General features: G+C 44.8%; 1 protein-coding gene across 6 annotated transcripts in view; it reads right to left on the bottom strand.

The window, feature by feature from the left end:
* Positions 1-27247, bottom strand: part of GRHL1 (grainyhead like transcription factor 1) — a 54715-nt gene that overhangs the window by 18359 nt on the left and 9109 nt on the right. For 5 of the 6 annotated variants that reach the window (XR_007130166.1, XM_047746063.1, XM_047746060.1 and 2 more), the window contains exons 4-9: positions 25663-26053; positions 24581-24657; positions 22745-22901; positions 22455-22566; positions 21423-21517; positions 515-673 (exon numbers count right to left, since the gene is read on the bottom strand). Coding sequence is in view for 5 of the 6 variants with exons in the window: in XM_047746063.1 (XP_047602019.1) it covers positions 515-673; positions 21423-21517; positions 22455-22566; positions 22745-22901; positions 24581-24657; positions 25663-26053 (991 nt within the window). In the remaining variant the exon portion in view is untranslated. The remainder of the gene's footprint in view (positions 1-514; positions 674-21422; positions 21518-22454; positions 22567-22744; positions 22902-24580; positions 24658-25662; positions 26054-27247) is intronic. The other variant, XM_047746065.1, reaches the window with a different exon arrangement.

Raw genomic sequence — 27247 nt, 5'->3', positions numbered from 1 at the left:
AGTTCCTGAGGAGAACACAGTCTCCAGCCTTCAAGACACCGGGGGCTACCCGCTCTCTCCGGAGTTCACCCAGCTGGGCCCCTGGCGCTGCACCTGGCCAAAGTGACCGTTTCCTCCCCAGATAAAAGAAATGATGTTGAACTCATTAGGCTTATGCTTTCTGCTCTTGCCTACCTGCTGCCCTAGAGGAGACTCAGTCTCACCTTCTGCTTAGTGAGCTGGCTGACGACTCGTCGAAGGGCCGGAGGGAGGGAAGCTGGTTAAAGGACAGCCCTTCACAGCCGTCCACACGGAGCCCTCGGACACAAGGCCCCAGAGCTCCAACACTGCAGCCTACAAGTCCCAGGGAGCTGAGGGGATGCCAAGGACCGAGCACAGTACGCGCTCTCATATTATTATTAATACATTTATACCAAACTGAAATAGTGCAAAGACCCTGGTTATTCTCCGTGAGGAAGAGTATGGCTGTCACATGCTTTACTCTCACTGTCCCTCCCCAATCTGACAGTCTTACCTTGTCACAGAACACTTTGATCTGGCAGTATGCCCGATGCACCGGCTTGTTGCTACGGTTGTTATAACTATAGGTGTCAATTTGAATATTAAGAGGCAACCCCTTCACACCTTTCTGAGAAGAGAAATCTGTGCTTAAGCAGTTCACAGAGATGAAAACCTGCAAAGGGAAAAGAAGGTATGATAAGCAATAGGCACCAACAGTCAACCTTAGTACAGCTCGTAAAAATATCAACATTACTGAAATTCCTCAAATATGTTCTAAAGGAGAACTCAACTTCTCACTTACATGGAACTTTTTTTTTTTTTTTTAAATAAAGGGATTATTTTATAAAACTACTTCTGGACATAGGAATGGCAGACTTTATTTGAAAGGAAAAAAACAGACAGCAGCTTTGAACCACTGTCCATCTTCCCTTCTGAAATATTTACTTAGAATCAGACTGTGGAAGAGTCTGCTTGTCTTCCTTGATGTCATTTTTACCAATGCTACCAACAGCACAGATATCTAGAGATATTTTCCAGCTTAGTACAAACTCTGGGACTCTGCCTGCATTTATGTCTACACCACCTCTTAGGATAACAGCAGTACCTGATGCATGTCCCAATGTTCCAGAATTTATGAAATCGGTGAGTCACATTATTAAAGTGGCACTGGAGGTTGTTACGAGAAACCCAGGGAATCTTAGTACAGCAAAAAGCATGTTTCATTTCCCCCTTTTTTGTGGTTATGGATTTTAACCTCTCCACACAAGGTCACAATGCACAGAGATCCCTTTCAACCTTTTAGTTTCAGAATTTATTTCTGATGCGTGAGCACCACACAGTGGATAGTATTGGAATTACAGTTTTAAGTATCTGTGCCTTTCAGAGACTGGAGACCCTTATGCTCCTCCATTCCTTCCAGTCCAGAGGACAACAGCACATTAGCTCCAACAACCAAGGGCAGATGTACTACAAGTAGTGTGGGGTGCCACCGGCTGAACCAAGACCCAGACAGGGAGAAGTTTAAGCCAGAAAATCTGGGATGGGGGAGCCTCTAAGAATGTAAAGAGAAGGGAGTGCACAGGGAAAGGAGAAAGAAAATTATAACCATAATGACAAAGAATGTTCTCTTTAGAAGGTTTGCAAATCCTGAAACACAGGGGTTTTATTCTTGCTCTCATCTATCCACTATTTCCAAGAAGGAAAAGACCAAAACACCCTACAATGATGGAGAACTTGTCCACATTAGCATCCTGTCCCTCCATTAGCTCTCCACTCCGGCCGGTCTACTCGTGGCCCCTAGAACACACCTTAATGCTCACCCCCGCCTCACATCTTTGTCCTTGTCCTTCTTCCTCCTCCTGCGTCCCTCCTGTCTCAGTCTAAGTCACCTCCAGAGCTCCTCTCTGCCCTCCACATCTGCAGAGCACCAGCTCCAGCGCCATCTCCACAGAGGTCCCCCTTCACCCTGACGTGTGTTGTGGAGACCACGGCAGTGGGCCCCGGAGGTTTCCAGACCTGTACAGGGCACCTGCTTTAAAGAGAGGATCTCACTGCACAACCTTGAGAGACCATGTTAATCCTTTACAGGGGAGGCCCAGAGATTTTTTTTTTTTTTTAACTATCCCCACGGGAGAAAAAAGCAAAGGGCTAGGGGTGCCTGGGTGGCTCAATCGTTAAGCATCTGCCTTCAGCTCAGTTCATGATCCCAGAGTCCTGGGATTGAGTCTCGCATCAGGCTCCCTGCTCGTGGGAAGCCTGCTTCTCCCACTCCTCGTGCTTCTGTTGTTCCCTCTCTCGCTATGTCTTTTTCGGTCAAATAAATAAATAAAATCTTAAAAAAAAAAAAGAAGAAGAAAGCAAGCAAAGGGCTAGAATTATATCCAGAACTACCCCCCACCCCTTTATACCTATACTGTAACCTGTCTTTCCCAAATCAACTTTTTACCCTGATCACTTTGCTCTATTACCAGGAATGGTTTGCTGTCTGACATGCATTATGCTTTCTTTCCATGGCTAGACCACAAATACTTCGAGGCCAGGCCCATATTCTCCATGTGACAGCTTTCTCAACACTTACTTTTAGCCCCCTGCCGGGTCTCAGGTTGCCTTTTCTAGCCCAGTTTTTCTTGCCAGTTAACCCATTTTCAGCAAATAAACAAAACACTTTTGTTTTAAAATATACCTGAATCTAGATATATAGGAAAAAGTGTGTATGAATTTCAAATCCATTACAGAAACTTTGTGCTTTGACTTTATGTCTTTTCCTATACTACTGACCCTGGAACAATGTGGGGGTTGGGGTACCGACTGTCGGCCCCCCACCAAGAGTCAGAAATCCACGTATAACTTTCAACTCTCCCAGAACTTAACTACTAACAGCCTACTGTTGACCAGAAGCCTTCCCAATAACACAATTTACATGTATTTTGCATGTTACACACATTAGATACCATATTCTTACAATATTTTTTTTCTTAACTTTTTTGGTTAACTTTTTCTAGGCTATGCGGTTCATCTGTGAGTTTTTTCAAATTGTCGCAAATCTAAAAAAAAATTTCCAATATATTTATTGGAAAAAAGTGACATATAAGGGGACCTCTGCAGTTCAAGCCCATATTGTTCACTAGTCAACGGAAGGCTGTTAGAAACACTTCATTTACAATTTACAAATCTGAGTTAAGGAGCTCGGTTATGAAACAGACAAAAGACGGAACAGATGAAAGACAGAAAGACAAACAGAAAGACAGTAAGTAGTCCACGCGAACAACTGAGCGCGTCAAGTAACCAAATCACCCTATTTTCCAGTTTACAACCAAGTGGGAAATCTCAATTTTTCTCTATCATTCTAGGCTCCATGGCTCAATTTAGGACTCAAAACCAGCAGCCTGGGAAAGTTACACTTAACCCTCAACAATTCCAGGAAGTCTCTGACCCAAAGCGATATTCCATTCACAAGAGGATTTCACGGTAATCCAAGCTAGAGCCCAGCCTCCCCGTGCTCCCAGAGGATTTCAGGGTAATCCAAGCTAGAGCCCAGCTTCCCCGTGCTCCCAGCATCAAGTTTCTATTCAAAGCAGAAACAAGCAGAAAGCAAACCACAGGACCAGTACAGATGCGGAGTCTTCAGAGAGACGTTTCCTGTTACTAAGGATGAGTTGCAACCACTTTCTTACACACATTCTTGTCCTGTTTTTAAAATCGATTCCTTCCAAACCCGGCATTCTTTCTACATGCAACAAAGAAAGCTTACAGCATCCCTAACCCAGTATTAAAAGAGCACCACCTTGTCCAGACAAACGCATACCCCCACCAGGAAACAGTGAGCAAGAGGTAAGCGCACCAGGCCCGGGACGCGGGGTACGAGGCGGAGAGCGGCCGCAGACCTCCGGGAAGGAAGCCAGGGGGGCGCCCACGAAGCCTCCCGGAGCGGGACAGTCATGCGTACGCGCTGCTGCCAGTGAAGGGGACACACCTGCTACCTTTAAGCCTCAACCGCAGACTAGCAAGAGCGCAAGATGCCTTAGGTGTCAAGGGAAAGGCTCTGGCCTGCGAATGGAAACGTGGGAGCTCCAGCCCCCTCGCTACCGAGTGCTGGGAGCGTGGCCGGGGTCGTCGCCTGTCCGACGCAGGTGTGAGTCTGATGATGTCCAGATCACTCCTACCTCCCGAGTCCTAGGATTATATTTATACTGAATGATTATGAATCCTTTATCCCTAACTCTGTATTTACTAGTGACAGTAATTTTGTGTCATATATTTATCAATTTTTTTTAAACAAATCAGATTATTTTAAAAGAACCATGTAAGGGTGCCATTTCAAGTAATGACATGAACTACTCGTCTAGGGTTAAGGACCTCATAAAGCAGAGCCTCACACGCCACGGCGCCGGGAGCCCCAGCGCTGCCAGGGCTCTCTGGGGCTTCACAGCCAGACTCGGTCAGAATCACCCGGAGGACGTGGCCCTTACCGGAGACAGTAAAGCCCCATCTAGAGGTTCTGCTCTCACTGCCCTGGGGGGGTTGGTGGGGAGGGAAGGTTCCAGACACAAGGCCATTTAAAGCAATAGCCTTTGCTTTGAAAAATTTTACCACAACGGTTAATACTGTTCCCCAGGTAATCCAGTGACCAGTGAGGATAAAAGCCACTGCTATCAGGTGATAAAGTTTCTCTACACTTACACTTTGATCCACCAAAGGTCTCCTTTGGTTCCCAGAGTTCCAGATGATTAAAACAAGCCCCAACATACGGTTTCCTTTCTTTAAGAAGTTCAGAGATTCTACGTGTATGTATAGGTTCCCCATCAAGTTTGCTCACTAGAAAAAATTTTAAGCCCCATCGAACAATCACATTCATTAAAATTGTGTAAGCCCCATCGAACAATCATATCCATCCAAGCAGCGGAAAGGTAAAGGTCAGAGCACCTGCGCAGCCTCACCACTCAGTAAGTTCAAGCACACCCTCAAGAACTCACAGTTCATAAAAAGAGTGACCAGAAAAAAAGCCTATTACAAATCTATCAAACGATGCTTCTGTTTCTTCCTCCCAGAACATGCGGTTTTCGCAGGGATTGACGTGGCTGATGAACCGCGTGTTCCGGTGACCCTCGGTGTCCGTGAGGGGCAGAGCCCTGGAGACAGACGGAACACTCGGTCAGCCCTGTTTCTCAGGCCTGGTGCGCATCACACGCTTAACACGTGTGTGATTCACCAAAGAAGGAAAATGCAGAGGGAGCAGGGCGTGAATACGGCTGAGAGGAAGCATGCCCCAGACGCGTGTGACAGCTGTCACGTATTTCTCTCAACCAGGAGATGGCGGACTTCTTCCATAACAGGATCCAATGGTGTTTGAGCCTTCGTGGATGACATGCAACAGCTAAACGCCACAGTAACAGAGCCGAAGCAGCCACGGACAATACGCGGGCCAGTGGATGTGGTGGTATTTCCGTGAAACTTGACTTACACTGACAGGCGCTGGCCGGCCAGGGTTTGCAGAGAGCTGCAGTTTGCTGAGCCCTGATCTGAACAACCCCTTCTCTAAGTGCTCGAACAATAAACTTACCCTTACATCGTCACAGTGTAGTCAGGAGCGAGGAAGTAGTACTTCCCTTTTTGTAATTCAACATTTCCACTTTCCACATAAGTGACTTCCCAAGAAGCACCTCTCGCTAACGTGTCATTAACGTGGGGAGCCATACACTCTATCAACACTACCCACACTCGCAGAGAGGACTGGAGTAGGTCTTAAGGGAGAAGCTGTTTCCCGGAATCTTATTTAGGAAGGTGACCATCTTTCATTAGCAGCACCGAAAAGGGGTGAGAGGACAAGAGTAGAAGCACGAGGCAGAGTTCTCCTCTAGGTCCTGGGGCCCCGAGAAGAGGGACACCGTCTGTTCCTTGCAGCGTTAACATTTGGGATCGGTTCTACCTCATGGACAACTGCCCACAGCAGCGGAACTACAGGCCATGCCACCTAAATCTGGGTAAAACAAAAGTTCGGGCCATAGTCACTGCGCAGAGAAAAATACTTTCTATAACACGGTCACAGAAAAACGGCACTACCCCCTCCAAGGGTGGGAAAGAGGTAAAAAGTAAGATGACGATGACACATTCCACTCCTTCATAAAATACACACGGGGATAACCTTTTCTCCGTTTTCACGCTTTCTTGCCACCGATTTTGAGGAAAAGTTTGCTTTTATTCGAATAAATGAAACATAAATCTTACTCAAGATGAGCATCTAATGTTCCCAACCAAAATCACTAGGAGAGAAAAAAAAACAAACCACAAAAATAAACTGCTAAACAGGTCGAAGATGCTCTACAAGATTCCTTCTTGAACGTCCAGCCCAGTTTTCTAACAACTAGTAGTTCCTCATTCTTGGCTGAGAATTCACACACTTAAAACTTCTCAAAAGATTTGATTTTGTTTTCAGACCTCAGCTGAAAATGTGAGGAAAACAACAAAATAAAGATTTCCATTATCAAAGGATTAACTTGTATGGATTTTTAAAATTCTAAATGGCATTTACAAGCGCAGAACCAACAAGAAATCAGATCTTGAACTAATTTATGATGATTTTTCCAGGAAGCATTCCGGCAGCCACACACTATTGTTCGCACAGCTGGCGGCTGTCTCTACGGTCACTCCTCAAAGGAGAAAAAGGGAGAGGGAGAGAGACACCAGGAAGCACGAGGCTCAAAACACAGGCTGGCCTCAGAAGCTCATTTTCCCAGACCGTGAAGTGAAAGCAACCAAGAACGAATTTTACAGACCACCCCCCACTCACTCACTCTTTTTGGGCTCTAGCAACACAGCAAACCAAGGCACGATCCTGGTAAATCACGCTGACCGTCCAGTCTAAAGACAGTGGTCAGATGTGTGAGCTTTAACAAGTGAACTTCATTTATGGGTAGAAATTATAGAAATAATTTCTACTCACCTAATTCACAGCAAGTGTTAACAAAGCACCTGAAATTTATCAGTCAAAAGTTACAAAAACTCTAAGAAGTTGAGTCAGAAGCTAAGTAATGAAATTGGCAGACTTAAGTACACTATACTAGGATATTTTTCATGAAGAAAAAGACTATTCCTGGGGCGCCTGGGTGGCTCAGTGGGTTAAGCCTCTGCCTTCGGCTCAGGTCATAATCTCAGGGTCCTGGGATCGAGTCCCGCATTGGGCTCTCTGCTCAGCAGGGAGCCTGCTTCCTCCTCTCTCTCTGCCTGCCTCTCTGCCTTCTTGTGATCTGTCAAATAAATAAATACAATCTTTAAAAAAAAAAAAAAAGAAAGACTGTTCCTAGGCGCCTGGGTGGCTCAGTCAGCTAAGCACCTGCCTTTGGCTCAGGTCATGATCCTGGGATCCCAGGATCGAGCCCTGTCGTGGCTCCTTCCTCAGTGGTGAGTCCACTTCTCCCTCTGCCCCTCACCCTGCTCATGCTCTCTCTCTCTTTCAAGTAAATAAAATCTTTTAAAAAGGGCTATTGCTTTAAAAAATTTTACCACAACCGTTAATACTTGTTTATATTATTATTCATGTACAAGAACCTGACATCCAAATAATATAGTCTTAATTTTTTTTTCCCACTGAGAGATCTAAGTAGAATTTTGCATATTTTTTAACATTGCTGCTATAATGGTGAAAATAGTTTTCTTTTACTTCCATAATTTGATTTATTCAATGAGTAGAATAAAAAATTTCAAAATATGAACCTGTAGAGTTGCTAAGAAAGCAGATATAAGCAGGAACTGAATCCCAGGATCAGTATAACAGCTCAGTTTTAACAGCTCCGACAAAGTTTTCTTAAGAGATCCGATTTTTAAACTAAACCAGTAACAAAGTGTCAGGCTCATCAGAGTCCATGAGAGGTCCCAGGAACTCATCCACATGACACCACCCTGATGGCCGGGAAGATGAAGAGGCCAGAGAAACCACGAACACCTTCAGTGGTTCTCTTCCCTCGGAAGAAAGGAATCCAAATGATCCGGGCCGTCCGAACCTAGCTCCGAACTCCCATTCCAGTCTCACACATCCTTTACAGGAATTTTCCCACTTCGGTAATCTTTATTTTCTCTGCCCCTCAATCCTAAAAGAACCTTTATTCCATGCTCTATCAGTACCACTCTCATCAATGAAGACCCAGTACCAGTAGATGGAGCTGCGGTGAGGCGTGTTCCCTAAGGCCCCAAATAGAATTTCAGCCCCATTTTACTACTGAGCAGGTTGGACCAAGCAGCTCACCTCCCCTCCCCTGTGACCAGACTCTGAGCTTCAGTGTGGGGTAAAGAACCGCATGTCCCTATCCCCTCATCGCCTCATCCACGAAAAGGAATCAACACGGGCCCTGAACGCGCCACCTCGCCCCAACACGTCTGTCACTCCGTCACACGGTAATTCTAAGTGCTCGACGCCTAAGACAGCAGAGATAGTTCCCCATTTTTAAAGTGTTTTCAAGGGATTGGCACATTTTTTGTATTTCTTCCAATGCCTATTACAAAATGGTCCTGAATTACATGCCAGTAATGATGGAAAAATCATGCGGATGCAAAAAGGCTACACAGTATCTCCAAATTTTACTTTCAAATCCTTACAAAACTTTAAATATGTACAAGGGTGCCCCCCCAAAATAAAAACACTTGATAAAAAAGAGCTAATATCAATTCACACAAATTAACCTTTTTTCTCCCAACCTCTAGCAAAGGGCCCTCTGAACAATAAAATGGCTACAAATCAGGTAATGAAATGGAAGAAAGAGAGACTGCTTCATTGACATTAGGCAATCACCAAATACAGTATCGATACCAATCTTAATCTTTTTTTTTTTAAGATTTTATTTTTTTATTTGGCAGAGAGACACACAGTGAGACAGGGAACACCAGCAGGTGGGGTGGGAGAGGGAGAAGCAGGCTTCCCACTGAGCGGGGACCCTGATGTGGGACTTAAATCCAGGACCCCGGGATCATGACTTGAGCTGAAGGCAAATGCTTAAAGACTGAGCCACCCAGGCGTCCCCAAATCTTAATCCTTTATTCTTACCAAAATTTTTTAGAGCTCCCCGTCTATGTAATAGTGACTCAGTTCCTCAGCATTCAAGATGCTCTATGTGACACCAATCTATCTTTCCAGCCATGTTTCCTACTCCCTAGTTCAATATTTCTCAAATGTGAGTAATATATGTATCCTTTTTATTTATTTATTTTTTAAAGATTTATTTCAGAGAGTGAGTGAGTGAGCAAAAGAGCAAACGGGAGGAAGAGAGGGAGAGGGAGAAGCGGACTCCCTGCTGAGCAGGGAGCCCGATGCAGGACCTGATCCCAGGACCCCAGGATCATGACCCTGAGCCGAAGGCAGATACTTAACCGACTAAGCCACCCAGGCGCCCCTACGTATCCTTTTTAAAAGAGAAAAAAATGGGGATACCTGGGTGGCTCAGTCAGTTAAGTGTCCAACTCCTGATTCTGGCATCTCTGCTCAGTGCAGAGCCTGCTTGAGATTTTCTCTCTCCCTCTGCCCCTCCCCCTCATGTATATTCTCTCTAAAGAAATGAATAAAATCTGTAAAAAAAAAAAAAAAAAGAGAGAGAGAGAGAGAGAGAGAAACGTTCCTTAACCCCTAAAAATATAACCTAGATCCTAGTTTGAAAAATATTACTCTATTCAAACAGCTGTAAAATGTCTGATCACAGGGCACCCCAAGAACTCCTTTGGCCTTAATCTGGACCAAACCTGATACCCAAGCACAAACACTGCACTGAGACGTCCTGGCAGCAACGGACTTCACTTCAAAACACTTGTGATTTTAACAAGTCTTACCACCGAATTGACTTGAAAACACAGTATTAAAAATCTCACAGAAATTCTAACCTCAATATACTTGGCCCACAAGACCCTGACATTCTGAGACAAACTCATTTACAGGGTAGAGTCCAAGGTCCTTACTAGGGCACGCCAGGGCCCAACACCCCCCACACCCTCACCGCTGCTCACTTCCAACCTCAATCAATGTCCAGTAGTCTCCGTTCTACAGGCCGACTTGCCAAGGCTATTGGCCCATTCTGGGCTCTGAACGTTTGGCTGTCTTTTTGTCAACAGTTTCATCTCGAGGAACTTTTCCCCAATCCTCCCATTCTAAGGGAAGCTCTATTCCCATGTGTTAACTTCTATCGACGTCTTACTACAGTGGCAATCTCTTCCACTAAATTCTGAGTTTTCTGAGAACTGGGCCATGTCTTACTCATCTTTACATTCCCAAAGCACCCTGGCAGTGCCTGGGCGAGAAGAACCACGTATTCGCTAAACGAATGACCCCCAATTCCTAAACCCCAGTCAACTAAAACTATACACCGCCATGATGTTTGAGCTACACTTACTGCATTCTTACAGTGCGCCTGACTCTGGCCCCCGAAACAACCTATTCTGATCCCATTTCACTGATGAGGAAACTGAGGCTTAGAGGTCATGTAACCTGTTGCCCAAGTTCACAGGTTATTTATGTTCACAACTTTCCTCCACGTGGACTTGCACACCTAGGTCATCTTGGTAGAGAGCAGAATGCCAAGAAACCTTTCACGCATACCGGACATGAAATAAATATCTGTCTAATGGGTAATTAAATCAACTCTACAGACACACACACATCCCTTCAGTTAATTCGAAAAAGATTACGGCATTTCAAGGCTCACTAACATACATACCTGTATCTATATAGATAAATACATATATATATGTACACAGAGAGAGAAAGAGAAGGTAAGTTTTAGGGCAGAGATAAAACCACACAATGAGCCATGAGATGATTTTCTCTTGCATTTACCGGCTTTTTACACTTGAAGCTGTTCTCCACAGTGACCATCTACTACGGAAACTGCGGGTTATCTACCAATTTTGCATTTGATAAATAAACAAGCTGTCCCTTCCCTTGCAGCTTCACACTAAGGGGCGTGGTGGCGTCCCAACTGTTGTTTTCCTCACTACACAATGTCTGGGCCTCAGTATGTCAAAGCAGCTCCATGAACTAAACTATTCCAGTTGCCTCTTTTCCACTTAAATTCACAACAGATAATCTGTGAGGGAGCTAAAAATAAGGAAAGAGAACAAGGATCTCATCAAACAGACTCTGCAAAAGTATTCTGTAAGTCCAGGCTTTCAAAGAACCCCAGCAGGCGCATCCTCTTCCGTAAAGCCTTCTGTGGATCCCCTTGGCTGAAAGCAGTCATCCCCCCGGACTTCGGAGTTTTTCTAACCTCACTGATGATCTGTGCATCACAGAGAGAGTATCATCGCTTCTGAGGACAGGCTTTACGCTTGAGTCATTTCTTTTGGCCCTCACAGTGCTGGCACAGAGAAGTACAATGAAGAATCCGCTGAAGGAGTGAGTGTACGGTTAAGAAGGTCAACCCTTCGCAACACGAGTTCTTAGACCAATTCTCCCACATATTAGCAACAGATTAATTATGTTGCATAGAATTTCCTGGAAGGATGTTAGAAATAATTTAAATCAGTCCGTAATGACTGAAATGAAACAATCCTTCAAGGAAGAAGGTATTTTGCTTTTGTAAACCAGAGTATGCGCAGCAGACTTTTGGAAAAGCGTTGTGTTTGGAGCCGAGAGCATACCTGGTTACCCATGTCACTATTATATATCTGCCATGTGTGTGCTACGGCGCACAGATAGTTTCAACTGTCTGGTCAACATAAGCAAGAAAAGAGAAAAGATCTGTCAGACAGAAGAAAAGAAAAAAGGAAAGTAGGTTGATTTATCCATGGAAGATGTTTCAAAAAACCGATAGCTCAGAAATGTGTTTATATTCCAAAAATGGACTTCCGTATTTGTTGTATACCCAACAAACATGACCTTCAGCATGAGCAGCGGACAGTCCAGACTCCCGCCACTCCACACGTTTGAAGTCTGGAGAGACTGTTCAGTTGTGCCTGAGGCCCTGGCTCTGAAGACACAAAAACCGTAGAAGGCACACAGGAAGTAGAAGGCAAAGGCAAAGCCAGGACCCGCATCCCCGGCTCCAGACTCGGCATTCCAGAAACCATACCGCCACGTGGAAGCACAGAGAGCTGGAGAGGACCTCATGGAAAAATTGTCACAGGAAAAAGTGACTCCCAAATGGCTGTGAGCAGAGGTTGTTTTCTGATCATGAGGCATGAAATGAAAGGGGCCTATCCTTCGAATCAAAGTTTCTATTTGATTTCACATAAGTCACGAGATTTAGCTGATGACGTGGTGCCCTTCAAGACAAGGCAGCTCTCCTGGATACACTCCCAGGCCTCTGAAAATCTTTATCATTTTCACCCAACCTAGTATTAAAATTCAGCTTAGTCAGATACAGATATAAAGTTTATCATTTTTATTCCTAGAATGTAACTGACCTACTAATTGAAAGCAGACACTTTGGAACAAATTCTAATTGAACTCTCTTCCCTATCAGTCAGAAAGATCACTTGAAAACATATCTAAAAGAAGCTCTTCTTAGTTAGAAACCTCCTGACATATGAAATTGCAACAGGAAGTCAAAAACAAAGTTTATTCTCACCCTAAATCCAAAGCACTAATTAACGAGAATAAAATCACCCTTTTTTCAATACGTTGACGTGAAGTGATAAACGCCAGCTGGAGCCAGAGCAAGTGGGAACCGGCGCCACCTGAGAAATCAAGACCCAGTTCTTGGCTGCAGTCTACGTCGACAGGAACATTTATTGAGTATTACACAGAAGACACTTAATCCTAATCAACATTCCTCCTCCCCAACCAAAACCAAACAAACAAAACCAAACAAACCCTGATTATCTTAGTTCTGTCTCATCCCCGTAGCTCCGACTTACTCCGTGTGTGCCGGCCTCGTTAACTAAGCCCAAGAAGGCATCAAAGACTGAGTCATAAACCCAGAACTAGAATCCAGTTCTGCTACTGACTCATTGGACAGTCCTAGGAAAGCCATACTTCCCCCACTACTCTGATGGTGTGAGGTAATTCCAAACACCCTCCTAAAGAATGATTGCAGCCTGCTAGAAGCTTCCAAATGTGCCACTGGGATCTGTGCTATTTCTCAGGCCATTGAACGACCGTCAGGAGCTAAGAACAAGAGTTGGAGGGCTGACAGTATAGAGGCGAAGGATCTGGGAAGAGCAGGGCACTAACCTAACATCTTCTCACCTTACGCAGGGTGTCTCCCTGAAGAAAAAACAAGGCTCTCATAAGTCCTCCCCCCTTTTGTGGCCTCAGTTCCGCCTTCCCACGCCGCCCACATGGCAGCTCCGGTTTCTGCACAGACTTCAGATGGCCAGGGGGAAAGTCACAGAGACACAGAAAGAGAAAAGGAGGAGAAAGAGAGAGAGAGACAGGGAAACAGAGAAGGAAGTGGGAAGCAAGACACACAGACACATGCTGGAGGTACCCACATATTGACTTCCCTGTGGCCTCGCCTTTAAACAGGACCTGGTGAACTTAAGGACAGTTGGCAGATACAGTGATTTGGCACCTGTTGTCCCAAATAAGTAGGATGTCCGTTGTGAAATATGTGAACTGGATGCAGGTGTGACACAAGGCAAACACAGACCACATTCCAGCATCTCTAGGTTCAGAATGGGACATGGAAGCCCATGGGTCATGAGGGCAGACCTGGCAGGCAAGCGGACTTCCAGTCAAAATTCCTAATTATAAGATATTTTCCATTTTGCAAAAAAGCTAAAGAAAAAAGTCCCCAAATGAGTAATTAACGTAGAGAGTTCACTTATATTTACTAAAGGATTTGGAGTCTTGCACGAAGAACTGCCCTGTGAAAGGAGCCTGACCCCAAGGCCCCTACTGCTCAGGTAAATCCAGCCGCTAGTACTCACGTCAGGCCAGAGAGCTCTCCGATTCGGCTTACACGGAGCAAAACCAGTTGAAAGGACAGATTTATAAAACCACTTCAGATGGAATTTCCAGGAAGGACCTGGAGAAGGAGGGTTGAGGTGACAAGCTGTCAAAGAAGAAAGTTCCGGAGAGGAGCTCAGTGTTTCTTTTTTTTTTTTTCTTTTTAAAGATTTTATTTATTTATTTGACAGAGAGAGATTACAAGTAGACAGAGAGGCAGGCAGAGAGAGAGAGAGAGGGAAGCAGGCTCCCCGCTGAGCAGAGAGCCCGATGCGGGCCTCGATCCCAGGACCCTGAGATCATGACCTGAGCCGAAGGCAGCGGCTTAACCCACTGAGCCACCCAGGCGCCCAAGCTCAGTGTTTCTTGACAGTGGCAGGGTGGTGGAATGGGCAAAATTTGACCAAAAAAAAGAAAGAAAGAAAAACAAATTCAAGTGACGGCACAAATGGCGGCTAAGTACACGGGATGCTTCAAACCTGTTTCACAAGATACAGGTTTCACTACCAAACCAAAGCCTTCTTCAGCTGCCGAGTGTCTCCCTTGTCCAATGAGGAGCATGAGGCGCCGGGCGCCTGCCCTCAGGCGTGTGCTGCAGTGAGTGTGCCCTCTTGTTCCCCGGCGCTCTGAATGTCCACCAGGTGTCAGTGCATTTTATCCTCCGTCTGGACGAACCTCTTGCTTAGATGCCAGAGGATACTACATGAAACACTTCCAAGCCACAGTCCAGCGAAAAGAATGGTAAGAAATTCCAGAGAGAGACCTTTCTCCCAGTCTGCGCCAGATCGACTTCTTCAAAGCCAACTTTCCAATTGCTAAGAATTTACTCGGTGTTGGTTGATTGGAGGCATTCTTTCCCCAGCCTCCCATCAAGAACAACTTCTTGTCGTTTCCAAAACTGGTCAAACTCAAACTCTACAGACTGTTCATTATCTATAAAGGAATGTGACTATGTTTCTGGCACGAAAAAAGTTTTTTTTTTACTCTGATAAATATGTACTTTCAAACCGCATGGAAGGAAACACCGGGAGTCAAGTGCGTGCTGATCCGGGAGGCTGGACGGAGGGCGGTCTCCTGCTCCCCTTGTGCTGGCCCCCCACCCAGGCGAGAACTCAGGGATAATCCCATTCGATGGCGTCAGCCTTGCATTCGCCCAGACCTCAGAAGTCTCTTATCCTTTGTTTTAAAAGTAGCAATGCTTCCAGACTTCTATTCAGGCCAGGGAGGATACACTTTTGTTTGAAATCACCTGCCTGCGTTTAATTGCGATTGCAAGTAAAATATTTGACTCACTCCTCTCCCTCCTCCCTCCCATTCACGCTGGGAATTTAAAGTTGTGAAACAAACCGAACCTGTCCCTGCTTAATGCGACCAAGCACGGCAACACCTCGCTTTAATAGAGCACTTAACTGATGCTTCACGGGAACGGAATCCCTATAAATGCATGCGATATGCTCAGTCCAAACAAATTAAAAATTATTCTCACAATGAATTCCAAATATTATGCTTAGACAAAACAACAAACTGTTATTAAACTCATAAACCCGCATCCCACAAGAACCTACAAAAAGTCTTAAGTTCAAGTTACCAGATCGGCTACACCCTCTGACAGAATGAACTCTGCGAGCCTCCATAATCCCTCACCAGGAACTCCGCACTCTCTGCAGAGACAAGAAGACAAAAGCGAGATACCAGCTCCACATCCAAACACGGACCCCTGCTCAGCACCCCAGTCAGGCCGCGCATTCTATTTTAATCCTCTTTCTTTTGCAACGCGAGCCTCTCCAAGATACATAGAGCGCTTGGCTCTGAGTGACAGCCCAACCCTTCAGAATGGCTCGGTTGTTCCTTCTTAGAGTGGATAGGTCGTAATTAAAAGCACAAAGTGCTCTCATTGATGGGTTTTTTCCTCTAGAGAATGGAATGCTCTGGTTTTGCCCATCTCTGACTGCCTCCCCGCCCTTTGCTTCTCACTGACCATGAAGAGACAAAACATTTTGTCACCCCCACAGATAAGATCAGGCCACCAAGGAGAAGACGTTCCATCCATATGCGAGAAATCCAGTCGCAGCCTGAAATGGAGCACTGCTTCTGAAGGTCTCCCGAAGACTCAGAAAGCCAGCGGGGCCCACAGGAACACGCCAGGAAGCAGGCCAGGCTGCTTTAAGCCATGAATGCACAGACAATGAAACAGCCAGACTCCACATCTAACTTCTCGACATTGCTTCCTCTAGCAGGAGCTCCATGCATGTCTGTCTGGCAGTAAGTGCTTTGCTGCTGATAGTTTAAAAATCAAACATGGGAACGGTGGCTGCACCACAATGCAGCTTCTGGTGTAAAAATGTACAAGTCACGGGGGGAGGGGGGTCAGAAGAGGGTGGTGGGGTTATGGACATCGGGGGGGCATGTGCTATGGTGACTGCTGTGAAATGTGTAAACCTGATGATTCACAGACCTGTACCCCTCGGGATAAAAATACATTATACGTTTATTACAAAATTTAAAAATTAATTTAAAAAAAAAAGAAAAAATGTACAAGTCACTATCGGAACAAATCTGTTACATGTTTTGTATCCCTGGGGTCCACTACATTTTTAAAGGGTTTGCTTAAAATTTGGGACACCTGGGTGGCTCAGTCAGTTAAGAGTCTAACTCTTGATTTTGGCTCAGGTCATGATCTCAAGGTCGTGAGATCCAGCCTACATCTGGCTCTGTGCTCAGGACAGAGCCTGTTTTGGATTCTCTCTCCCCCTCCTCCCCCCTCACCCCCTCACACACAGGCGCACCCACACGGGCGTGCGCGTGCACTCTCTAAAGAAAAATCTTTAAAAATAGAAAGATCTGCTTAATATTCATGGGCGTCACAGCTACATATAGGTGATAAAAGAAAACCTGAGCTTGGCTTTGGACCGTAGCTCTTTTCCTGTTGCCAAACTGTCTAGGCAATTATAACTCAGTGTGTTCCCAGTCCATCAACAGAGATCCCTTCCTGTTAGCGGTCCCCTGAATCCAGGGGCTCCCTCAAAGCTGGCTGGCCCAGTTTTCACCTGATTCCAACACAGCTAAAATTTATATTTCTCTGTAGTTAAACATCACTTACTAACAATCAACATGAATTATTTCCTGTTAGCAAAGTGCCCGTCTACTAAGGGAACAGTGAAGCCATAAAGCTACTCTATTAACAAGAATTATCGCACTTTTAAAGATTTCATTTTTTTAATGTGATCTCTATACCCCAACACTGGGGCTTGAACTCTCCACCCAATAGAAGAGTAGTAGGCTCCAATGACTGAGCCAGCTGGGAGCCACTAGAATTTTAAATACCCCCCCCGTCCAAAAAGGCTTCTGTCCATTTCAAGATCTAGATGCTTGCCTCCTCGGAAGCCTCGCTGTGATGACCACGTAGCAGACACGTACTCATCTAGCGGACCAAGTGCTTTTTTCTGCGTACTGAGCAGGTAGCACTACCTCGTTATGTGTGAACACGGTAAAGGGCCCTTAGCACAGTGCCTAGCATTAAACAGTCATTAAAGGAAGTTAATTCTCTCTCCCTAACTTCTGTTTCCTCTATTTATTCTAGATCTTCAGGCTTTGAGAGGTCCTTACTTCCTATCACAAACCAAATCTCAACACTGTTGTAAACCCTTCATTTATAATTCCAGCAAGAAATAAAACTCTAGGCCAAGATGTGCAGCTTATCCAGAATTAACCATTGGGTTCTGGAAATAGTGTCACTGGAACAGGACAGACAGTCCTAATTTATAAATTAGCAGTGTCTCCAAAGTTCATCTGCAAAGTGGTGTAAACACCCTTTCTATGATGTTATATTTAGGATCTCAAACTCTCCCGCAAAAGCCCAGAGTACTGCCAACGTACCTGAATGACGATACCAGGGTCGCAGCCTGGACTGAGCACAGCGCCCTGGTCCTGGCGGACGGTAGCTGTTCGCTGCCTCACGAATCCCCGGGGCGGGGGATGTGCACAGCGGGCTCTGGACAAAATCTCTATCCAGCCCCAGAAGGCACACACCTTCCCTGACCTTCCTCATGCGCCCTTCTCACTTCCCCCGCCCTCTTCCACGACGTGACCGATGCCCTCAGAACTCCCGGATTCTCAACTGCAGCCCCTCACCAGAGCTCCACTTTTAAGGCGGAGGCTCCTCCCTGCCAAAATCACCTGCGATCAGCTGTACATCTGAAGGGAAGAAATCTGATCGTAAAGGTATTCCACGAGGGAAGACAGGTGTCTGATGAACCTGCACTTGTCCAGAGATTTCTGCCTCCTTAAAAGAAGCCTGGCTACCCAGACAAATCTAACTTTGTGTGGAAGACAGGAAAACGAGCTGAAACAGGTCTGCAGGGAGAGGTGAGGGCCACCTGGGGGGCTGTTCCTAAGCTACCTTGGCTTTTCAGAGTCACTTCCTCCTCCTTGCCATTTTGAAAACTCATCATTTTTTTTTTTTTTTACAACCTCCACAATGTCTTCGAGTTCCTACAGGAATAGCAGGTATATGATAACACAAGTATATGACAATATGATGGGAGTGGGTACGATGAGTCCAGTTTGGGCAGTGTTCCTTCCAAACTGGAACATAAGCCATGGTGTTCAGGATTCCTATGTCCTCAAAATACAGTCACCCCCAAAGCGAGCTGCAGAAGCTACGGGAAAACTCAGATGTCAACATAGGGCCAGAAGTCTGGTTTTACTCATCCTGGCATGGCCAGAAGGGGATATTAGATTTGTTTCTAAAGTGTGTTGGGGAGCAGGGGAATGGCACACATCAACTCTTACGTTTATAGGAGAGAATGAACAACAAACGTATTCTAAATGAGAACAAGAAAAGTGGGCAACGAAAGTGGATACTTTTGAAAAAGAATCAAAACTCAAAAAAATCTATACAAGATTCTGCACGCATACTCGTTCACTCTAGCTGCCCTGGGGCATCAATTACTTTAAGTGTAAAGACAGAAAACATCCACTTGGCCAGGGAAAGCCAAGAATCTGGACACTGAATTCCAACACATGCTTGAAGCTGATGCCTGATATCAGCATCAAAAGGCAACAGCCTCATTAAGAAATGGCACAAACTTGGGGCGCCTGGGTGGCTCAGTGGGTTAAGCCTCTGCCTTCAGCTCAGGTCATGATCTCAGGGTCCTGGGATGGAGTCCCGCATCGGGCTCTCTGCTTGGCAGGGAGCCTGCCTCCTCCTCTCTCTCTACCTGCCTCTCTGCCTACTTGTGATCTCGCTCTGTCAAATAAATAAATAAAATCTTAAAAAAAAGAAAAAAAAAAAAAAAAAAAAGAAATGGCACAAACTCTTTCCGGTAGCAGGCAAAGGCTTAAAAACCAAGTCGGTGTTGGGGGTCTGGAAGGGGAAATGAAAACTGAATTTACCTCCATCCATGAACAAGCAGCTACTAAGGCTGCTTAAGACACCCCAACAACAATTCTCTTTACTACAAACATGCTGAAGGTCGTCAGAATGAAAGCAGCCATTATTCTGACCCGTCACCTGGACTTTCGTTACCCCCACAAGAGTGACACGTCAGACAACCAGAGCACCCCGCCCACATGCCGGGCCTTTCCACCCAGATCCCCAGGCACTCTGACAAGTGCTTATTAACCTTGATGACGTGCCAATGAGAAAGAGAGTTGGCCACCACAGCCTTTTTATTTTCCTAGGGGGAGAAAGGGGAGAAAACCGAGCTAGTGAACTAAGGGACTAAACCCAAGGTCACCGGTAAATCAGAAAAGTGGACTCAGGACTTAGGCATTCCAGATCACCACCTCCACAATTTCTCAATTAGTCCCTAATGGCAAACAGGAAGTCTATCTCTATTGTGCTTTAAGAACAGAAGCTCTTGGAGGGCACAGGGCCCCCTGTTCTTATAGGCTGCTGAGTCCTACCTTGAGATTTAATTTCAAAGTAACTGTAGCAACAATTACATAAAATGAAGTTTCCTTTTCTTCCTAACAACTCTTATATAGAGAATTCCCGGGTTACTTGAGCGCCAGACTGTGGACAACGCACCCTGAGGACACCTGTGTAGGACCAAGGGGGTCACCAAGAAGCCCCTCATGTGACCATAGTAACCCCCACTTCCTCACACTGGCAGACCCAACCCACCACGCCCTCCACTGAAGACACACTTTTGCCTTAGACAGGACGCCCCCAGGAAGAAAGGAGAGCAACGATGCCACAAAGTTCACACGGTTTGCAAGAATCCAGTCATAGGATTTTTTTTTTAAAGCAACCGTAGGCAGTAAAAATGAAGTTATGCAATAATACCTAATGCTGTCTTATCCATCATTGCTAAGCTTCCTATTGAATAAGTAAAAGAAGAAATTCTCAAGGTCGAGAAGGACAGGAAGGTGGTCGTGGCTTTGCACCTGGCCCGACAAAGGGCAGCGCAACGCACACAGCAAGTCTGTGATGGTACCCAGCGTCGGCTCCGCGCCAACCGCCCACAAGGGAGGACGCGTCTCCCTGTGAGGCCTGAGCTCCCGAGTTTTTAAGTAACCCAAAGGAAAAACTACCTACAAAACCCCTGTAATTCCACGAAAGAGGGATTATACTAAAAGAATGCTGTGGGAAGGGCAGAAATGACTCAAGGACATGCTGAATTTTTCTGGCAGGGACCAAACACTCCAACTAGAATGATCCAAATGATCACGTGAATTGGAGGCAACTCTTCATGAGGAAAAGTGCCAGAGAGAAGACCCTTCCTCTAGCTGAACGTGAAAGTAACGGCAGGACAGTACCGCTAACAAGAACTTGTATTTAGGGGCGCCTGGGTGGCTCAGTGGGTTAAGCCGCTGCCTTCGCCTCGGGTCATGATCTCAGGGTCCTGGGATCGAGCCCCGCATCGGGCTCTCTGCTCAGCAGGGAGCCTGCTTCCTCCTCTCTCTCTCTGCCTGCCTCTCTGCCTGCTTGTGATCTCTCTCTGTCAAATAAATAAATAAAATCTTAAAAAAAAAAGAACTTGTATTTAAGAGACTTTCTGAAGAAATTCCAATAGCTTCCTGGGCAATTGTTTCAATAATCCACATACCAGGCCTGCAGGAGGGAGGAGGGAGGTATTAATGCCGCTCTGCAAATAAGGAAAAGGAGCACAAGGAATGGGGCGTCAGGTGCCCCGACTCCCCCGCCCCCTGCCACTCTGCAGGCTCACGCACTGCACCACACATGCAGAAGGAGGTCGACAAAAACTGTCCTTTTTGGAGGAAAGAGAGGGACAAGGACAGTTTTTGTAACCTCTGGAAGAAGCTGCACTTAAGAGAGAAAGTCGAGAATCCAGCTGACTCCGCTAGGTCAGAAGGAAGGGCATAGCTGATGAGACAACAGCTGTTTCTTCTCCCAAAGTCTTGTTTCATTTTCACGCACCTCATGACTTAATGACTCTCACCTATCCTCTTACCGAGTTCATTCTTGCTATTCCTTAGCGAAAGAACAAAACATGCAAAACCATTAAAAAAAAATCAGTTGCCAAATCCTTAAGCTCCTCCCACTTTCCCTCCCCAAGCTGGAAGCGGAGGAGCCCCGGGATCGGTTACCTACCTTTGCTTCATCATTAATGTCCCAAGTGAAGGAAACGGCATTGTACGCAATCTCCTCAATGTTACTGATGGTGTTGAAGCTTTCTTTATAGTCAGCTACATGAGTGGTGGAAAGAAAGGGAAATCGTGATTTCTGGTTCCAACGTTTTCCGTATTATTGCCTCTGAAAAACTTATATGAAAATATTGTTGGATTGAAAAGAGTTCAAAAAGATGAAAATAAGAATCACAAGATTTTTAAAATACAGGTAAGCTTAGACCTAATTTTTCCCCATTATGTCAAAATTAAGATATTTAGGACTAAAAGGCTACATAATTGTCCCAAGGTCACAACACTAGCTCAGAGAACCAAGATGAGAACTCAGCTCTTTTAAATTTTTTTGAAAAGAGAACATGAACTTTACAAAAGACAAAAGAAGTAACACGGAGATTAAGGGCCATCCTGTGATACAGACGACGGTTCTGCACCAAAATTCTCTACAGAGCAAGAAGAGCCCTCCTCATGAAGCCGCTGCATTAAATGCGGGTTTGCCCAGGTCTGCCGCCACAGCCCCGCGGCTACATCCCTGGGTCTCTTGGAAGAGAGAAGAGTCTAGCAGTACAGCTCATCAGGTAGCCAGGGGAGATAGTTTAGGTAAATGCCCGCCAGCAGTATTTGCTTCTGCTTGTTTATTTAGGGCTTTTTCTCTACTTCACCATCATCTACAAATAATCTGTCTCTCTTAAAGAAGACATTCCACCTCAAAAACTCTGCCGACCAAAGAGCAGGGCCCTCTTTTGCGAGCCAGCTCTAGAGCTTCTGGTCCAGAGTCCTCTGGAGAGCCAGCACTGCACAGGCCACACGTCCTTATGAAGGAAATAAAGTGAAGAACACTGATTCCAGGAGGCCGAGAACAGGGTTTGGAACAGATCAGAAGCTGGCATAAAAATTCAAATGCTTTCGGCAGGAAGCTGATTGCTGCCAAAAATAACTGGAACTAGAAAACTGGATGCTTACACCTCTGGGAATAAAAGCAGGCTCCAGAGCTCCTCACCTATGTCAATGCACCTTTGTTTGGCCGTGTGCTGCCGTGAGTGCCAGTATTTCCAGTGCCTTAACTGATCTTCTCTGCTTTTGTCTTCTGCAAAAACCACCATGATCACACTCTACGAAAGAGAATGGATTATGATATAAAGACGCTAAAGGGTGAGTATCTTCTGGAAATCTTACTTAGTGTTCTATTTTACAGTTAAGGCTGTATACTGCCATTTTAGATCTTCATTTAGATCTAAATGAAAGCTCTGACGAGCTTTCCTGGAGAACAGAGCCAAGAGTAGAACTTACCCGGACTTTGCTGATGGGCCGGTGGATCCCCTCGCTGCTGCTCATCTCCTTCAAGGTGACGGGGTAGAACTGTCCTTTGTTCAGGTAGGTCATGGTGCTATCTCCTGGCTTCTGTCGAAGTGATTTTGAGGCTTCCAGGGTATATTCAAAGTTGTTCCTAAAGAACAAAAAAAAGCCACAGCTCTCTAACCCACTCTTTCAGAAGCTCTCTATAGGTCAGCGCGATCTCTGAAATGCTTCAATGTGGATGTATGCAAATAGCCACCTACCAGCAAACATCCAACTGACTATGTCATATTATAAACCGCATGTGCTACTTCTGGCACAATAAATATAAACTAAAGCAACACAGATATTCTCAAATCTCTCATATGCGGGGCTACAAAATGCCTACTAGAAATTCTACGAAGTAAAAAGGTTAAAAATTAGAAGTTTAGAAGCTAAGGGTATTCAAGATACTAGCAGCTGAAAAGGACTTTGGAAGGAAATCTCACAAGACATGCTTCCAATTTGGCATTTACCCAGCAAGGGCTGCAAACAGGTGGCCCGGTAGGTCTCTGATTAAATTTGATTTGGTCTGCACAGCACTCTTTTTGAGGTTTTTGCTTGGAATTTCAATGTTTTGTGATGGGCACTGCACAATTCTCTACATTCACTATCACTTAAAGTAACATGTATATATCTCCCTTGAGTTAATAACCTTCCTAGACCAGAGCTCGAGAATTACACCTATTTTTGTAAATAAAGTTTTATTGGAACACAACCGCACCCTTCTTCGTGCATAGTCTACAGCTGCTTCTGTGCCGCAGTAGCGAGCTGGGCAGTCGCAACAGAGCCTGTAGGGCTCACAAAGCTTCAATATGTACTATCTGATCCTTTACAGAAAAGGTTTGCTGACCCCTATCTTAGATCCTACAGGTATCTGAGTTTGTGACTCCTGTACCTTAAGGCAGGTCTTTAAGGGAAGTCTCAATTCCCATCAAATCCTAGACTTTAAAAAAAAAAAACAAACAAAAAAAACCCACTGGTTTTACTTCAAAGCACAACATACAAAAAATGCATTAGACTAAATTATAAAATGAAATCCTAAATGCTTTCAAAAAACATCTGAAGGTGTTCGTACATTTTCCTAATTAACTTGGAAGATACTCATATTGCCGGCATGAAGTACAATTTTGAGGTTTTAAAAGAAGAGATTAGGGGCGCCTGGGTGGCTCAGTGGGTTAAAGCCTCTGCCTTTGGCTCAGGTCATGATCCCAGGGTCCTGGGATCGAGCCCCGCATCAGGCTCTCTGCTCAGCAGGGAGCCTGCTTCCCTTCCTCTCTCTGCCTGCCTCTCTGCCTACCTGTGATCTCTGTCTGTCAAATAAATAAAATCTTTAAAAATAAATAAATAAATAAATAAATAAATAAATAAATAAAATAAAAGAAGAGACTGTCAGGTCAGAAAAAAGCTGACTTCATTTATTTCACCACAAGTGAGGCTGATACAAAATAAAAGCCTTTATCCACTTGATGTTATTCCTGAATTCTCACAGAATTATATGTTCTTGGAAATGGAAGGGAGCTCAGAGATCTGATTTAATCCCCTCATCTCTTCTTTTAGATTCCATTCTACCACCATCACATAAAGAAGCTGAGGGAAAGAAAAAGCACCAACACCAAGAATTAAGGAAACATGAAACATAGTACAGAGTTCAAAATTAAATGCACTAAAGCGAATGTCCCTCTAGAGAAGATAATACCACCAAAGCCACCTCTGATTTTCCAACATCAGATTAACACAAAAAGTCATAAGAGCTGAAAGTTAAAAATCAAATTAAAAGACAACTATTACCCAGAAACACTGTCAAAAACATAGTCCTCTGAATTCATGCCAGGCATCCGCAGGCTGAGATCCGAGGGGAAGAAAACCTGAAATACGAATGTGATAAGCCACGACTATTTAACTGGTTATGAGGCTCGCTAAAGACCAACACGTGCTACAGCACAGAAGTATGTGGCTCACGGCTACGCACTACTCATTCGACATTCATTTGAAAATAAAAACTTTAACTCTACAAAAAAATTCTGAAGGAAAAACGGCCATTTCATATGCCACCCAATTACATGAAGACAATCCACGCAGGTACTCCCCCAGAGTGCTGCCTTATCCCGTTCCCAGCTTCCCCCACACGTCTCAATTCTGTTCAAACTCTAGAATCTGCAACCAAGATCTCGTGACTTTCAGGGCTCATCACAGCAAGTGAAGCCACCATATCAGGTCTGCACCACCAGGACTGATGCGCTGTTCTCAGATAAGGCTACGATTCTACTCCTGGCGCCCTAAGCAAAGGGATATTCCTTTTCCCCATGAGACATTAAATATGGCTTTAAACATCTTCACTCCCCAACTGTTACCTGAGAGGGGTTCATCACCACAAAACCCTGAAAGCGTTTGGAGTTAATCTGTAAATTTCACACAACGCATGCCTCACCAACATCTACTGCCTCCCTGACTCTACTACCAACCGAGAGACCCAGAAAATCCATGAGAAGTCATTTTATATTGAGACCAATTGCAGGAATCTTGTTCTGGTCTAGGGCAAAAGCTGAAAACAGACTTCTGTGGAGATATCTATTGTTGATGGAAGATTACATATGAGGTTTTCTTTCTCCAACAAAATCACTTAGCTGAAATCATAATTATTAACTCAAATGCTGGTAAGATTAGCCATGTGCCCTTGATAATAATTTCTGGTTTTGTAGGTTTAGTTTACAAATTATACCCATTGGCCTTTTCTTGTAAAAAAGAAAGTCTTTTGTTCCTAATCCATTCATTTCAGGCTGAGTTTCAAGCTTACATAACAAGGAAGAGGTGGAACCCAATACTTATACAAACACACAAACGTCTTAGGAAGATGCTTGCATTTCCTGTACCTCCTGAACGCCTTCCTTGAAGGTCTCTGAGAAGGTAGAGTCTGGAGTTCTCCTTTGAGCATTTGGGGGTTGAGCACCAGAGCTGAACTGGTCAGCATTAAGGTTCCGGTCGAAAACCACCACCCGCTCAGTGGGCTCAGGATGATATACTGTCGGAGAGATTCCCACAGCAAAGCCATGGGGCTGGGTTTCTGTCTTGATGGAGTGGGTAGGCATTGTTGCTATGGAGACGGTGACTGTTGTATCAGGAGCTGTTAGATGGCCTCTCTTATCAATGCCCAGTTGGTTGCCATGGGGAAGGACAATGTTAAATGGCACATTTTTCAGTACTTGCACTCTGTTTTCTCCAGCAGAAATGAGGGACTGCTCAGTCACATTTGGTATGCTGTTTCTTTAAGAAAAGAAAAGAAAACTATGTTTTCAAACTCAATGCTGATACAGTTCTTTGACAATCTTTATTTTCCTAATGGCAATGGGCCATTGGGTCCTTTGCAATAGTAATAGTAATAATAATAATAATAATACGTTTGGGAGAAACCAAATAAATAGAAAATGGCAATGAAAACCCATTACTAGAGCAAGAAAAAAAGATTTCATCGTTAATCAGTCATAAAATCCAAAAGCATCAAGTAAAATTTCACTTGAAATCTAGAGAACTCAGAGCTCTCCTCTACTATGCTTTATTTGCAAGAATCCTAATACAGTGGTCATATTTCACTAGAAGCCCAAAGCTACTAACGTAACCGGCTAGAGCAGTACGGTGCTTCAAGCACAGACTCTAGAGTCATTCCGCCCTGGTTCAAATTCTGTGACCAGTGGGACACTATCTCATCTCTTAGTAAGTACATGCTTGTCTATAAGGTGAGGGTAGTAATGCTATCTATCTTTCTGTCCTCACAAGGTTGTGACAAGGATGAAATGAGACAAGGCGCTGAAATGTGTATGATGTATGATGATGCCTGGTGCACAAAGGCTTGAGAAGTATGAACAGTTATCTCACTTGGCCACCACGTTTCCTAGGACCTACACTTATCTGGCTTTCTCTACACCAAAAGAAAGCCAATGGTTACGTTGTACAGGTTGCTATACTTGCATAAAATTACTTTTGGTTTAATAAATATCCTGGGCAACAGAAGATGACTTTTAGTCCAGGGCGAAGTTAGTGAATTTTCAAAGCCCCCTCAAACAATATATGCTGATACCTTTAAGAAATAAAGCAACTTGGCAGTTCTGGACATTTCAGATCAATAAAATGTTCAAAACTTGAACCATAAATTTGCTCCCAAGAATTTCCTAATGAAAGAAAAAAAAGGGAAAAAGCTATCTAGAAAGTGGTTTTTCAAGGCTTTGTACTAGTAAAAAAAAAAAAAAAAAAATTATAGAGCCTTAATGTCAGGATAACTAAGTTTTGCTTAAAAACTATACCAAAATTAGGGGCACCTGGGTGGCTCAGTGGGTTAAGCCTCTGCCTTAGGCTCAGGTCATTGTCCCGGGGTCCTGGGATCGAGCCCCGCATCGGGCTCTCTGCTCGGCAGGGAGCCTGCTTCCCGCCCACCCCCCTGCCTGCCTCTCTGCCTACTTGTGA

This window comes from Lutra lutra, chromosome 9 (genome assembly GCF_902655055.1).
Source record: "Lutra lutra chromosome 9, mLutLut1.2, whole genome shotgun sequence".
NCBI classification, from domain to species: Eukaryota; Metazoa; Chordata; class Mammalia; order Carnivora; family Mustelidae; genus Lutra; species Lutra lutra.
Note: the sequence above shows the minus strand (reverse complement) of the source record. Positions and strands in the feature narration are given on the sequence as shown.